Source organism: Mus caroli, chromosome 5 (assembly GCF_900094665.2).
Source record: "Mus caroli chromosome 5, CAROLI_EIJ_v1.1, whole genome shotgun sequence".
Classification (NCBI taxonomy): Eukaryota; Metazoa; Chordata; class Mammalia; order Rodentia; family Muridae; genus Mus; species Mus caroli.
In genome coordinates this window covers 59,180,032-59,194,990 of record NC_034574.1, presented here as the reverse complement: position 1 = coordinate 59,194,990, position 14,959 = coordinate 59,180,032, and the positions used below count along the sequence as shown (strand labels likewise).

Below are 14,959 nucleotides of genomic sequence, written 5' to 3'. Positions count from 1 at the left end.
GAGTAGGGAGAATTTCTCATTCTCTGAACCTGAGATCTGTAATGTTTTTCACAAGTGCGTATCTATTCATGAAACAGTAAAAGCCATAAACACTGCCTTTTCCCTTATACATATACGCAGGCATGCTATATAGGCGCCTTTCTAATTACTTTGATTCAGTCTTAAAATTAATAAATGATGGGGTTGTGCCAGCCAATTAACTATTATTTATAACACTTGCCTGCCCTCTTTTCTGGAGACCTGTAACCAATCAGGAAGTACATGTCAGACAACGCAGGCAAGGAGAAGGGGTCCCCCAACAGCATCCATGTGACTCTCTAGATGAAAGATTTTTTTTTCTTTCCATCTCTGTCTTAATGAGTGAGAAAGGAACACTTGGTGTGCAACTGGAGTTCTCTGAGTGACAGGTAATATCGTAAAGAAGAACTGCTCTTTTGTAATTACAGAGAAAGTCATTTGGCAGTGTTAAAATACCTTCTGGGCCGGAGCTGTATTTTATACAGAACTCTGAATAACAGGGAAATGGAAGATGAATTACAGAGATCAGTTTACGGTCATTGGAAAGTCTGATGAGCTAGAAAAAAAACACAGCACGCAAAGTAGTTCCAACCAAATTAAATTCAGGAGTAAACGATAACGCCACAGACATATGGTTGAACCCCACAAGGTTATTTTCTCCTCATACAGCAGTTTGCCTTTTCGAAGAAAAGACTTCCAAAGCAAGAAAACAAGAGATCGATACTTGGTTATTATTTAAATAAGATGTGGGTTTAAATATGGCATAGTTGGGAAATGCACTTCATTGTCTAAATTAGGATGGTTGTTTTAGTCTCTCATTGAAGATGGACTATTCATATGGCTTCCCAAGGAATCTCTCTGGTTGTGCTGGGCACAGAGTTCTTCTGCAGAGTCGAGTTAGTGGACGCATCAGCGGCAGACTCCCCCATAACCCCATGCAGAAAAATTGTTCAGATGTTTCAAGACAGAGCATCAGTCCTCTTGGCTTGCCCCTTCCCCTCTCCCATGAGTCTTTGAGGTACATTCATGAATGTTGGGCACAGGACCTTGGGGGTTTAGAAGATCTTGCATTCATTGATGGAGAACAGCTTCCTTCTGTTTCGCCTCCTGGCCTGGTTGACAGCTGTTCGGACAGCACATTCAAATACCTGCTGTACTCCCCGGTTGCTAAGGGCTGAGCACTCCAGGTAGCCCTTGGCTCTCACATCCTGGGCAAGTCTCTTCCCTTCTATGGCATTGATGCAGGAAGCCCTGTGAGGTCCCACCTCTCTCTGGTCCGTCTGTGTGGCCACAACCAGCACCGGGGTACAGGGTAGGTTGCTCCTGATCTCACTAATCCATTTGTTCTTCAAGTTCAGAAATGAGCTATGGTTGGCCACAGAGTAGCACATTAGTACCACATCTGCCTGCTGGTAGGACAGGGGCCGGATGCTTCTGAAGGCATCGTTGCCAGCAGTGTCCCAGAGACCCAGGCTGATCTGGATGCCATCCATGAAGACATCTACACCCGTATTCTCGTACACTGTGGGTTTGTAGGCCTCCGGGAAGGTCTCAGAGGTGAAGCGCACCAACAGTGAGGTTTTCCCCACAGCACTGTCCCCTACCAGCACGCACTTGATTGAGCTCAGCATCTTCCTTGTCTCAGGTCCTACTGAAGACTCCCAAGGGAAAGAACCCTCAAGGGCTCAATGGGCTACTGTAGCAGTTCCATAGAGTAAGGAGACAGCAGTCAGGGTTTATGTGCTCAGAACCTCAGACACCAGTTACAGATCGTTCTTCTCCAGTCTGCCCAGGTGAGAAACAGTGACCGCTTGGGAAACCTCTGAAGCTTGGGTGCCAACTGGAACAGAAAGAGACGGGGGAAACTGAGGTTCTCCTTTCCGATGACAAGAAGCATCCTTGTTGACAAACTAATTAAGAATGGAGGTCCCATCTCAGGGTAGCTGTTCAATCCTATTTGTCTAGTCCCATCCCTCCCCTTAGCAAAATAAAGTTAGAACCTGTCACCCAACACTTAGCACTGGAACACATCTCCCAGCCAAAAGGCAGGAGGAGAGTTTATTCTTAAAAATCCTCCTTTGAATGGAGAGTATAGCAGTACCCATCTCTAATCCCAGGATCCAGGAGGCTGAAGTGGGAGGAGCCTCAGTTAGAGGCCAGCTCAGGCTACATAGCAAGAGACCACAGAGAGGGAAGGGGAAGGGAGGGGAGGGGAGAGGTGGAGGCAGAAAGGACAAGTCTGATAATAACACAAGGAACCGCTCTGACTGCCACATGGAAAAGGCCTCAGATGCCTACCTGGTGTGCGAATGACTCGTGAACAGCTCTTGACTGGCCAAGAAGCGGGCAGGCAGCCTGGCAAAGGCAGCTGGGCGTGCGTGGCCTCAGGTTCTCGTAGATCTCAGCCACTTTGAGAGCTGCAAGGAAGACAAATTAATGAGCGACAAATGGCATATATAATTTCCTTCTCTCATTGAGTAATCATCCAGTCCTTGGTTTTCGTAGGAATTGGCACCGAAGCAGGAGAAATCACTGGACCGGCATAACAAGTGCCGTGGTTTCTCCCTCGAGAGTCTTTGTTAAGGTTGGCTGCAGATGGGGAAGATGCTCTGTGGAGTTCTTGTTCTCCACAGCTGAAAGCGGGTCTGTGACCTATGCTGCTGTGTGTAGGCACTGACATGTTGCTTAAACTCTAATACTCGGTTTACAAGCATGTAAGCCTGTAATGCATTTAAAGATGTGGAGACTAAGTTATTTCTCTCTTCAACAATATGGGACAGTCATCTGCAGAGCGGGACCCTAGTTAAACAAAACTACTTGCTTGGAAGCAATTATGTTCAACACTAACTTTTAAACAGGACTGCCCAAAGATGGCAGGACCCGAATTTTTGAAGGGGAGAATAGATTCTCAATTGTTTGTGGGTTTGAGAGCGCCAAGCGAAGAGTTCAGACTTGCACACAGTATGCTCTCCGATGCGTACATTCTCTCAAGGCCAGCCTCACTTCAGTCAAACGAAACGTTTAGAGTAAAGGTGGTCAGTGTAATTGGCTTTCTTCACCTCCCGACAGCAATTGTCAAGCTTATCCCACATAAAGCACACCTGAGGCAGATTCCTGTGAAGGGCAAGGGTTCAAATCACCCTTCTTAACCCTAAGGATTCCTCCAAAGTCTTTATACCCTTGCCAACTTGCAGTTTCTGTTTAATTTGACGTGATAGCCTTTGCAAATGAGTTAAATAAATAACACATGATTTTTATGAATTCTGTCATCTTACACATAAGCTATGTGGCCGAGGCCAAGTTACTTAACATGTCCGAATCTTGGTTTCCTCTAAAAATGAGTTGTATGGAGATCCATCATGTTCTCTGCTTTTATACTAAAGATGCCCAACCTTGAATGTCCCTGGCATAGCGGCTGCAATGCCACACATGTGGGACACGCTCACGCAGGATGGCCTGGACACCCATTTGTCACCAGATCTTTGACAGAAGGGCTCCATAATATTTCAGTTAGACATAAGCTCCTTAGACCTATACACAGCCTAAACATGAATGTGTGACCTTGTTTACAGATGACACCGCATTCTTTAATTTTTCCTGCCAGTGTAGCAGGACAGAATTAGTAAAGTGGTTCATGGATCAGACTTGTGGGTTATTTCTAACGGATTTATGGCCAGGGTTCCTAAGTGAATACCTATAAAAAAACATCCCTGAGATGGCATGCTAAGAATGGGAGAAAAAGCAGCCTGGTGGTGGCGTCGCACACCTTTAATCCTAGCACTCAGGAGGCAGAGGCAGCTGATCTCTGAATTCAAGGCCAGCCTGGTCTATAGAGTGAGTTCCAGGACAGCCAGGGCTACACAGAGAAACCCTGTCTCAAAAAAAAAAGAAAGAAAGAAAGAAAGAAAGAAAGAAAGAAAGAAAGAAAGAAAGAAAGAAAGAAAAGAGCAAAGGAAAAAAGGACTGGGAGAAAAGGGCAGGTAGCGTTGGGATGGAATCCGAAGTGTCTAATTAGCAACCTGTATGGGCATATTCAAACAGTTCCTTAGCCTCACAATATCTCAGTTTCTTCCTAGTAAAAACCAAGGTCCTAATACCTGTCTCACATGGTTGTTGAGAGTCCCCTGTGGGCTTAAACCCTTGGCTTAACACATCCCATGAACAAACTGTGCGTATATATGTATATAAACACAAAGCACGCATGATCAGCAGCACTGGCGAGCAGTCATTACTAAATACAATGACAAGCGGTTACTCATTCACACGAGGAACTTGAAACCTTGCTAAAGAGAGCTCATAGAAATGAGATTTAAAAAAAAAAGACAAGAAATTTCTTCTTATAGCATAAAAATAAGATAGTACCGGAATAAAGAAATGCTGAGACGTGTCCCCTATAGAGATCAAAAGAAATGCCAGACAGGAGAAAAAGACTGTTCTGAGTGCAGTGGCCTTCCCACAGCAGCCCATTGTCAATGAGTGACACAACCAGGGCTTCAATTGCCCATGCTGTAAACAGTGAGGCGTGGCAGACTTTCTTGGTGGCCTCCCTGAGACTGAAGGCAAAGGAAAGCCTTTATTGCCTGACCTGGTGGTAGCACAAGAACCAACCCCCTTGTACAGTTCTGAAAGGTGAAGTGGCCTCGGCAGATGGCCATATATGGAGCTGGAGGAGTGGCAGAGAACACAGCAGTCCAGGCTAGAGCAACACCCTATATAGACATGATCTTCAGTGCCCAGCACATGTCACATGCACCCTCGGGAGAGCCACTGTGGCCCACACAGGCAGCATGTAGGCTGACGGACTTTCAGTGAAATTTCTCCTAAAGAAGGACATTATCCCTTCTACGGTTTGTGGGAGGAAAATAAAAGTGAATTTTGAGCAGTGTGTCTAACCAGCCAGGTGTCCTCTGCGGGGCTTTCCATTGGGAAGAGTTACTTTAATCGTCCGCTGGTGATGTTTTAAGGAACACCCTTAGTGTTAGGCAGTTAAGCTGCCTCTCTGGCTCTTCAGTCTGGAATGAATGAACCTCCAGTCCCAGCGTGTCTGAGTCTCATCTCGTAGCTTGATTTCCCTTTGCTCTGTTCCTACTGTTTCTGTGAAAGGAGGCACGGCACCTTCTGCAGGCCTCCACAGTTCAGACACAGAGTCACATGAGAGAGAGCTCCAAGGGACAAGCTGGTCCTTCGGTCTACTCTGACAATGGAACAAAAGGAGGCAGAGAGAGAACTTGGGGCATGAGGTATCTTCGTCCACTTCCTCCGAGGACTAACATTTACCACACAACTCTCAGCTGGCACGGACAGACAGTCATTCTCACTACGACCCTTCCATAGACAAACTGATTCTCTAGTGGCCGGGAACCCGTCCCTCACTCACCCCTTTTCAAACATCTTTCTTGACCCTGCATCTCCCATTGCCACTTCTACATGCTCTCTCAGTTGCTCTGCGTTGTCCCCATAGTTCCCGCTGTGTTTACTTGATGCCAGAATCGGGACGCAGCTGAAACAGTTAGCCCCATTTGTAAAATGGAACCAGATCGCTACTTCGAGTGAGGACCAGCTCTAGATGCAAAGGTGGCTGCTAGTTCCTGCTGCATTTAACCACACGTTGACATAGAGAACTGCTCTCATTTTGCCCTGTAAAGCAAAGCCCCTTCAGAGTACATCCTATTTAAAAACAAACCTTGAATGTAACTGTGTGGAGGGTTTTGGGTAGATGGCTTTGGTGGAGGTAATTTTACACAAGCACTGCCCCCTCCGTGTACAGCAGTTTGTGCTTGTAAGCCTAGCGCTATGATGAGGCTGAGGCAGGAGGGTTGCTGTGAGTTCCAGGCAGGCCTGGGCTACAGAGGCATGGGAGCATGTGCTCCCCCTCTGACCTCCCAAAAAGATGAGACCACAACAGTTCGGCAGTTCAGGCCTCTCTACTAACAATCAGTCATAGAAATAGAAGGGGTCCCCAGGACGCTAACCGTCACTGCTGAACTGTTGGCGATTGGTTGCCTCTGGAGAGGAGACAGTTGTCTTCTTCAGTTGTGCACCCACTGCTAAGCCCCCTGGGCTTCAGGAGACAACTCCCGATTCATGGTCACACAGATAGTCCTGGTGAAACTCCGTGGGTCACAAAACAAAATAAGTAGACATGAACAGGAAAGAAACTTTTGTGGGGGTGGGGTAGACAGAGGTGGTAGGGACCTGGCAGGGCGTGCATGGACAGGATGCACCGTGTGCATGAAAAATGACGAAAAATGTAAATAAATATGTCTTTATCTTGCTTTTTCTCTTCTCTCTTTTTTTTTAATTTTCTTTTGTTGTTGTTTGTTTGGTATTTGGTCCCCACCCCCACTGCCCCGCCCCAAACTTGTAGCCCTGGCTATCCTGGAACTCACTCTGTAGACCAGGCTGGCCTTGAACTCAGAGATGCACCTGACTCTGCCTCCCAAGCGATGGGATCAAAGGCGTGGGCCACCACTGCCCAGCAAGGTCTTTACCTTAAATTCTATTTTATCCTATTTAATTTCACTAATTCTCAATCCTACTTGAGTGGTTCAACCCTACTATGCTGCTAAATGCTACAAACAGTCATGAAATTCCCTTTCAAAATAAAAAAGACTATATATTCATTTGTCAGTTTATTTTCTATACACAGATTGCTTCTGTTCCAATCAGATCCTGCTCAGGACTTACCTTGGCAAGATACCTGCTGCAACTGTTAATGTGTTCTCCAGGGCTAAGGGTCTAAGCAAGTTTTGCATTCCTAAACCCAAGGTGCATTTAACCTCATCACAGCAACACTAAAACAGAGCATCACCTTCCAAACCCAAGGCTTCCCACATGTCTGCATCCAGAGTCTCCAAGTCTCTGAGTCATGAGTTCTTATACTATCCCTAGACCAAGCCACACCCAGGAAGAGGTGGGCACTTCGGTCTGGTCTCCACCAATGAGCTGGAGAAATTACAGGTGTGAAGTTATCCTTTACCCAACACGGGGGAAGACACGTGGCAGCAAGGACCTTCGCAGGAACTTTGTGACATTCAATTTCTAACTAGGATTGCACTCTTTTTTTTTTTTTTATGCTGTTTAAAATAACAGGCTTCATCTAAGAATAGTGAGCTATTAGATAAACTAGTTTCTTCCTGTAATTGAGATCCTTTAAAATAACAGTGGAGAGCCGGGCAGTGGTGGCAAACACCTTTAGTCCCCGCACTTAGGAAACAGTGGCAGGCGGGTCTCTGAGTTCGAGGTCAGACTGGTCTACAGAGTGAGTTCCAGGACAGCCAGGGCTAGACACAGAGAAACCCTGTCTCAAATAAAATAAAATAAAATAAAATAAAATAAATAACAGTTAGAAGGTGTTAAATTGAAACAGCAAAAGTACAATTGAAGATAGTAATGATCCCAAAGGTGTGGAAGGGAAAGAAATTAATAAGCAATGAATATTATATGTAATTTCCTTCATCCTTGGTTTATTCGGAAATTTGCATTAAAGCTGGAGAAATCACTGGAACACTAGCAATTAGCTGTGGTTTCTCCCTTGAGAATCTTTTATAAGGCCGGCCCCAGATGGGGAGGACCCTCTGCAGAGTTCTCTACAAAGGAGAGCAGGCTCCTCTAGTCTACGTTATCTACGCTGCACCGTGTAGCTTTCCGACGTGTTGCTTGAAGGTGCCATGGTAGGTTGTTCCTGGGACCTGTGATTGTAGGTGAATCTCCTTTCCTTCATTTTGTTTATGTGTATTTAAGATACAATTACTAAAATAGGCATGCTTGACTTGTGCGATTTGTCTGTGTGTGTGTGTGTGTGTGTGTGTTGCTGGGGATCAAACCCCAGAGTCTTGCACTTGTGAGCCAAACATCACCTGCTGAGCTACATCCCTAACCACCAACCTGTGCAGTTCCGAAGAAGTGCTCTATATGGGTCACTGTTCCTTTAGTTTGGGCTTTGAAAGGAAAGGAAAGGCTGAACTGGACCCTTGAAAGAAACAAAGTTTCTGGGTTGAGGATATAGCCTAGTGGTGCATCACTCACGTAGCATGTGTGTCTCTAGATTTAATCCCCCCACCCCACCCCAAAAATAAATTTATGAGAGGTATACCAGTGTCTTTGATCTTAAAATAATCTAGCTCTGGACAACGAGATTTGCTTAAGTCTCCTGGAAACACTCACTCTAATTTTTGGTTCCTTTTTAAAATATCAGTCTTACTTTCTCCTTTTGGAAGAAGACATTGGAAAGTGAGCCGCTGCCTCCAGTGACAGATTATCACAGGTGCCTTCTACCCAGCCTCCCTCGCCCTTCCTGCTTACACAGAGCTTGGTTTTGTTTGTTTGCTTGCTGGCTGTTTTTTGATAGTCAAAGAAATTGGAATCGCACCTGTGTATTAAGCGGCACAAAGAAGCCGTTGCTGGCTTTGTTGGGTGACAATCTTGTTGTTTTCATCGCCAAGATGAAAATACAAAATCAGAAACCGTGCTTAGCTTCTCACATGTATTTACTTGTAGAGAGGCAGAATGCATGGTGTGTGCTGTTTATGGAGGTCAGAGGAAGACTTGCCCAAGCTGAGTCTCTCCTCCCATCTTGTGGGTTCCAGGCACTGAACTCAGGTCACCCGGCTGAGCCATCTGGGTGGTCCAGAGTCTGAAACTTTGTATCAACAGAATCTTACATTGAAGATTTCACACCAGGGAAATTCTGTCCATGCACAAAATTATTTAAAATACCGTCTATTATTACCTTCTGTTATGTGTATATGAATTATATGTGAAATGTTAATGACTTTCATATTTAAACTTGGGTCCTATTACCAACATTTATCATCATACCTATGCAAATATTCCAGTCTAAAATATTCACTATTTAAAATATTTTTGTTCCAAGCAATTTAGACAAGGGATGTTCAGTGCACATGCACACACATGTTCTTGCATGTGCAGGCACATGTGTGTATCCTTATCTAACAGAGATGGTGACCCATTTGTAAGTGAAATAAATACAAATGCTTATCTCTCTCTAGAAAACAGTGACAGCAAGTGAGAAAAGAGGGTGGTGAATGAATAAGACTGGAAAGCAAGCTGGAGAGATGGCTCCGTGGTTAAGAACTCTGGGTCTATTCTTCCAGAGGACCCAGGTTCAATTCTCAGCACCCATGTGGCAGCTCACCAAATGCCTCCCTCTCCAGAGGATTCGACACTCTCAGCACAGATGTTCACGCATACATACAGGCCACAAGCATCAGTACACATGGAATAAAGAAAGATTTTTAAACAACTGAAGACATATTGAAGTTGAGTATTGGATATGTGAAAGAATGTAAGTTTCCTTTCTGTTTTTTGTGTTTAGTTCAAAATTTTTAAATTAAACATTATTTTAAAAACAGATTGGTGAGGTGGCTTAGTGAGTGAAGACATCTGCCATCAGGTCTGACAACCTGAGTTTGATCCGGGAATCCACATGTCCAGAGGAGAGAACCCACTCCCATAAGATGTCCTCAGGCCTCTACACACACACAACCTAGCGTAGCATGTGCAGTGACTTCCTGTCCCCAACAAATAGATTAAAAAAAAAATAAGTTGTAAGGTTTTAAACAGCGGGATCTTTTCTTGTAAGCATCACCAATAATAATTTGCCTTAAGCCCACGATCCTCTTGTCTCGGCCTCCCAAGTACTGTGATTACAGGCCTGTGTTACACTGCCTGACTGCTCTAATGACTTCGTAAAGGGTTTGGAGGAATGCTGTTGGGACATCAGGTGACAAGTGACTGAGACAAACAGGCAGAAGCTCAGAGCATGTGCCCTCCAGGTGGAAGCCACCACCCCGGTTAAGGATACTAAAATAAAAACCTGTGATTCCAGTCCAACCTGCTTTGTGTCTCCATGAAATGTGAGCCAACTGTATCCAGGCCCTTTTTAAAATTTCCTAAGTCTTCAGCTTTTCCCAGCCAAACGAGATGGTCATAGTTTCTTAAAGACGTTTAAAAATTCTTCTTAGGGATGGGAGGATATTAACTCTTTTCTTGATTAAATGCATCACCAATATTTGTTTAATACATATGGTGTGCCCATATGTTTTAGGAAATTCCCCTGATTACCGGTACTCCCTCATACTGAACAGCCGCTAGTCTGTAGGGTAACAAGTCCCCCCACTGTGGAAACAAATTCAGTGTGTTGAAAGGACCAAAAGGTCATCAGCGTCAACCCACTCACTTCCCCCACAAGGAAGCCAAGAGTTACAGAAAGCAGCTCAGCTGCGACCGACTTCCACGCCCAGAATGGAACCTGCTGAGTCAGCACATTTTCCATCGGCTGGGCATGTTTCAAATGCTCCCTGACTTTTCTTTCATAGTTAAGTGCAGAGCTCATAAAGCTAGCTAATGCCTCCAAATCATTCATTCTAAATTAACCAATTCCCCCGCATCTCTCCAGGGGAAAGATTCTACCTCACAAAAGGGACCTTTTTTCACTCAGAAAGTTGCTCCCGATTCTAATATGAAATTATTTCTCCAAACAGCTATTCTCTTTCTTGTTGACATACTTTTTAGACAGATCATTTATTTTTCAGGTAGTAGTTACCATAAGTCCTTTAGAATTAGGATAAACCCTTAACTCTTGGCATATTTAAATGATGAAGAAGGCGGGCCTCTTCGCCCTGAGAAGAGAGCAGTGATTTTGGTAAGTGAGAAAGAACATCTAACATCACGAATCTGAAGGCCTGGTTAGATCCTCATTCCCCCCCCCCCCTGCTGATTAATAACATAACCTTAGGTGAGTCACAGAACTGGAGCCACAAAGCATGGAGGATAACTGGGAGCCTACATGACTTCTGAGTCATCCGAGAGGATGCTATTATCCCACACCAAGCTGAATGCTCGACCTTTGGCAAAGAATTATAAAACACCAGCACTTGCCAGATGCTGTTTTAAGCACTTTACAAAAACTGCCTCATTTGATGGCAACTGTACCCTGCTGTCAGCTCCACTGTCTCTGCAGTTTACAAAGGGGACAGTAAATAAGACACAGAGATGTAATGAGCATTGCCCAAGATGACACGCTAGTGAGGTACACCGCTGGGGTCTAGACACTGGCAGTGAGCTGAGAAGACCAACATCAGTCTCTCTGTCCCCTCCAGTTTCCTGTGCTCCCTTGGGTTAGGCCTGCCTACCCCCTAAAACCTTAATAAGACTAAGATAAAAAAATAACAGCAGTGTGGAGAGGGAGTAACAGAGTGACATTCTGCAGTGTGTGAGTGATTTCTTCCTTATTCCAAACACAAAACAGATTTCTGTTTTCTTTCTTTCTTGTTGTTTGTTGTTGTTGTTGTTGTTGTTGGCAGCAGTGGGGGCTCAGTAATATAACCTCTTGTCAGCATAAGGCCCTGGGTTCAATCCCCAGTAGAGAGAAACAACAAAAACAAAAGATCTGTTGTTTTTGATAAATGTTGTTGGACAAAACTCAGTGGATGTGTATTAGACAGGGCTGAACACTCCTCCTCTATGTGACAAAACCATTTCTAAGGACAATCATGCTCTTGATTCAATCTCATTGCCAGTAAGTTATAAAATACACTCCAGTTCCAAAATTACTATGTTACTTACATTCAGTAACATAGTTTATATATGCATTAAGACTTGCTCTTCTCTGTTGGAGAACCTGTTATTAAGTTGTCAGTCCCCCCCTATGACTGGATGGCTTTCTGAGCTCCGTGTAAAATGGGGGACTTCCTCTCTCAACTTCCTTCTTCCCTGTCTCTACCTTTGTCTGGAGAGTCCCTGAATACAGGTGGCTGGCCTTGGCTGGGCTTTGGCTGAGAAGTGACCTTGTACAAAGCTCTCTACAATGCTGTATAGCCCGGCATACACAGCCTGCTTCCCACCCGCATGATAATTAGCTGCTGTATAATAACCAATCATCCCTTCCTGTTTGCTTGAAGCTATGCCCAATTGGCCCTTTCCACCCACACCCCTAACTGACCCTTTATACACCCTATTTCTGAAACAATAAAGTAGACTCACTTCGTTGCAATGTCTCTGGAGGTCACTCTGCCACACTCAGCCTTCCAAACCCTGTTCGCTTTGTCCTCTCAGGATGGTGGCCACTAGCATCCAAGGAGAAAGGGGTGGCACACTTATCAGTCAGAATTAATTAAAATACAAAATTTCAAGAGGTCCTCTGGAAGACCAGGACTCAGGTAACTCTAGATCCGCTTTGTCACTACAGCTGCCCTGTTCTCATCAGGGAAATCTGAATCTGCACACACTATAAAGAACTTACTCAGACAGGCATGGTAATGCCAACACTTGAGGGTCTGAGGCAGGAGGATTGACATGAGTTTGGGACCTGCCTGGTCTACTACTTATGAACTAGGCTACATAGCAAGACCTTACCTCAGTAAAGAGGAAGGAAAAGAAATGAAAGGGAAGGGGAGTGGGAGGGGGCAAGGAGGAGGGAGGGAGGAAGGGAGGAAGGGAGAGTGTATATGTGTGTGGGGGAAGTCAAGAGATAAAGGAGAAAAGAGAAGAGAGGAGCAAGAAAGAAAAGAACTCAGTCTGACTTCATCACTGCCAGAGCACAGTGATCAGCCAAGAGGACTCTTTACCTTATTACCTTGTTCACCCCACTCTTTCTATATCTACCAAACGTTTAAATGCAAACACCTTCTAACCAGAAGCTCCATTCTCTGAACACACTGTGCTGGAATATTCACGCATGTAGTAGAGGCAGGTGAGAATGTTCATTACGGCAGCACTTGTAACAGCAACACAATAAGTACACTAAAGTGAATGGTCCATGAAGAGGGAGTGATTAGACTAACAATGCCATACCCACACAATGGACTGTCACAGGGCAGGGGCACACACACACAGAGAGAGAGAAAGTCAAATCACTCTTTGTACACTGCCCAGCAGTAAACACTATACACGAAGAAGCAAGTTCTTGGCTTGGTAAAGGATTCTTCCTTCCCATTCATATAAAACTAAATGTGTAGATACAACCCAGTGGCCCTAATGAGAGCCAGCTTCCCTTGTCCAAAAGAACACTGAGCCAGGCAGAGCAAAAGGCATATGTAGGTAAAAGCCCTTGCTCTCATCAGTAAGTGGCCACTACAGCCTGCTGGAGGTCCTTATCTCACCTTACCCTTGCTCCTCTGGAGAGCAAACCTGATAGGTGCATGGCTGCCAAACCTTAACTTGCCTGATCCTTAAATCCTCTAAGAGAAGAGTCAGGTGAGAACACGAGATCCTGACGCTCTCTTAAGAGTTTTATACCTTCCTCTGGAACACAGACACAAGTCCTTTTTATATGGATTGCATCACAGACATAGTCCACAGCTATGCAATTAAATGTCTCCCTAGATGCTCAGCTGAAAGGTCAGGAAACTGAGATACGAAGTTGTAGCACCCGTAAAGACACTGGGGCACCTCTGTGTAGGACTCTTCTTTTCTTCTTTTAACGGCTTAATTTATTGCTTATACATATATAATGCTCGATTAACATTAACTTAAACATTCACAGAAGTCTGAAAAATTAGGACCATCTACCTTTAATTGACTTTAACCTAAACTTGGCCTAATGGGGACAGAAGGTAACAAAGAAAATGTCAATGTGTGAGATCCTGAGGGTACCATTTGAACTAGATCCTGGAGTAGAAAGGAAAAGAGGAGAGTGGACCATATCCAAACAGAGGGAGTAGCCCTAAGTTCAGGCTAGCATAAGGGAAAGCCTGCATAGGTGGGTGGAGACAGTGTCTGAAGCAGAGGCTGGGGGTGGCACAGGAGATTCCTGGCCTGCTTTTAGCATTGCAGGTGCCTTCTCTCTGCATTCCAGTCTCTTCTGATCTGTGTCTACAGCATTGACTGGCTATCCCCAAACCCTCCTACCCTTCCCCACCTTAGTATCCTTGACTATGCTGCTCTCCTTCCTCTTCTGCAGGCATTAAAGACACTGCCACCTCGCCCAGCTGGACAGTCACTTTCAAGGATGTATGGCACAGGAGACTTGAGTCAGGGTGCGATGGGCTAGAAAAATGGCTTTGGACAAGCCCAGGGACATGATCACAGGGACATGACCATCTCCCATCCTCTTCAGCACTGCCCCATCCGCTGGAAAATCCAGGCAAATCACTTTTCGAAGGCAATACGGAGCACACAAAATCATTTAAAAATCATACCAGTGTATGTGCTGCCACTGAAAGCAGGAGTGACAAAAGTTGAAGAGAGGTGGCTTTGCTGTACAAATTAGTGATGTCCTGTTCCCCCATTTCTGACACTCCTGCTATGTAAGGAGAACCTTCCCGATTATCCATGCTTCAGTTTGAGAGAAAGCGGGCAGCCTTACCCAACCTCAGGTATTTTATTATAGTACCAGACAGACTACAGACTATACAAAAAATGCCACCCTACCCATTCACCCCATATCCACTGAGGATATTCAATAATTTGCATTACTGCAATATTGCTACAGTGACGAATCAAGCAGTCTCCCCAGTATTCTGTGATTTGTGCACTGAGGCTTCTAACACAGAGGAACTGAAGAGAGACTATCCCAACAGAGAAACACAGGGCTGCGCTGCTAAGAGCAGTCACTGCTCTTAGGAACCACGTGGAATTCTTGCCTCTATCACCTCTGATCAGGATGCTACAGTACACTATGCCCCGGAACATATTGCTCCAGGCCCACCCAAGCACATCCCATGACGGGCTTATTTATTTCAGAGACGTTGTTGTTGTTGTTGTTGCTGTTTTGTATGAATAAGTCTTACCCAAAGAGTAAACCTAAAACCTTTTCAACGGGATCTTCTGTTTCATTTTTTTTTTAACTTGTTCATGGCAACCTCTCTCTCTTTTTTTAATATTTATTTATTTATTATATGTAAGTACACTGTAGCTGTCTTCAGACACTCTAGAAGAGGGAGTCAGATCTCGTTACGGATGGTTGTGAGCCACCATG

The 14,959-nt window shown here is 44.8% G+C and overlaps 1 protein-coding gene across 2 annotated transcripts in view; it reads right to left on the bottom strand.

The window, feature by feature from the left end:
• Positions 1 to 599: 599 nt before the first annotated feature.
• Rhoh (ras homolog family member H) overlaps positions 600 to 14,959 on the bottom strand; it is a 32,989-nt gene continuing 18,629 nt past the window's right edge. For both annotated transcript variants that reach the window (XM_021163746.2, XM_021163744.2), the window contains 2 exons: positions 2,317 to 2,435; positions 600 to 1,858 (listed from right to left, as the gene is read on the bottom strand). In XM_021163746.2, the coding sequence (XP_021019405.1) occupies positions 1,074 to 1,649 (576 nt within the window). In that variant the 5' untranslated portion in view covers positions 1,650 to 1,858; positions 2,317 to 2,435 and the 3' untranslated portion in view covers positions 600 to 1,073. The remainder of the gene's footprint in view (positions 1,859 to 2,316; positions 2,436 to 14,959) is intronic.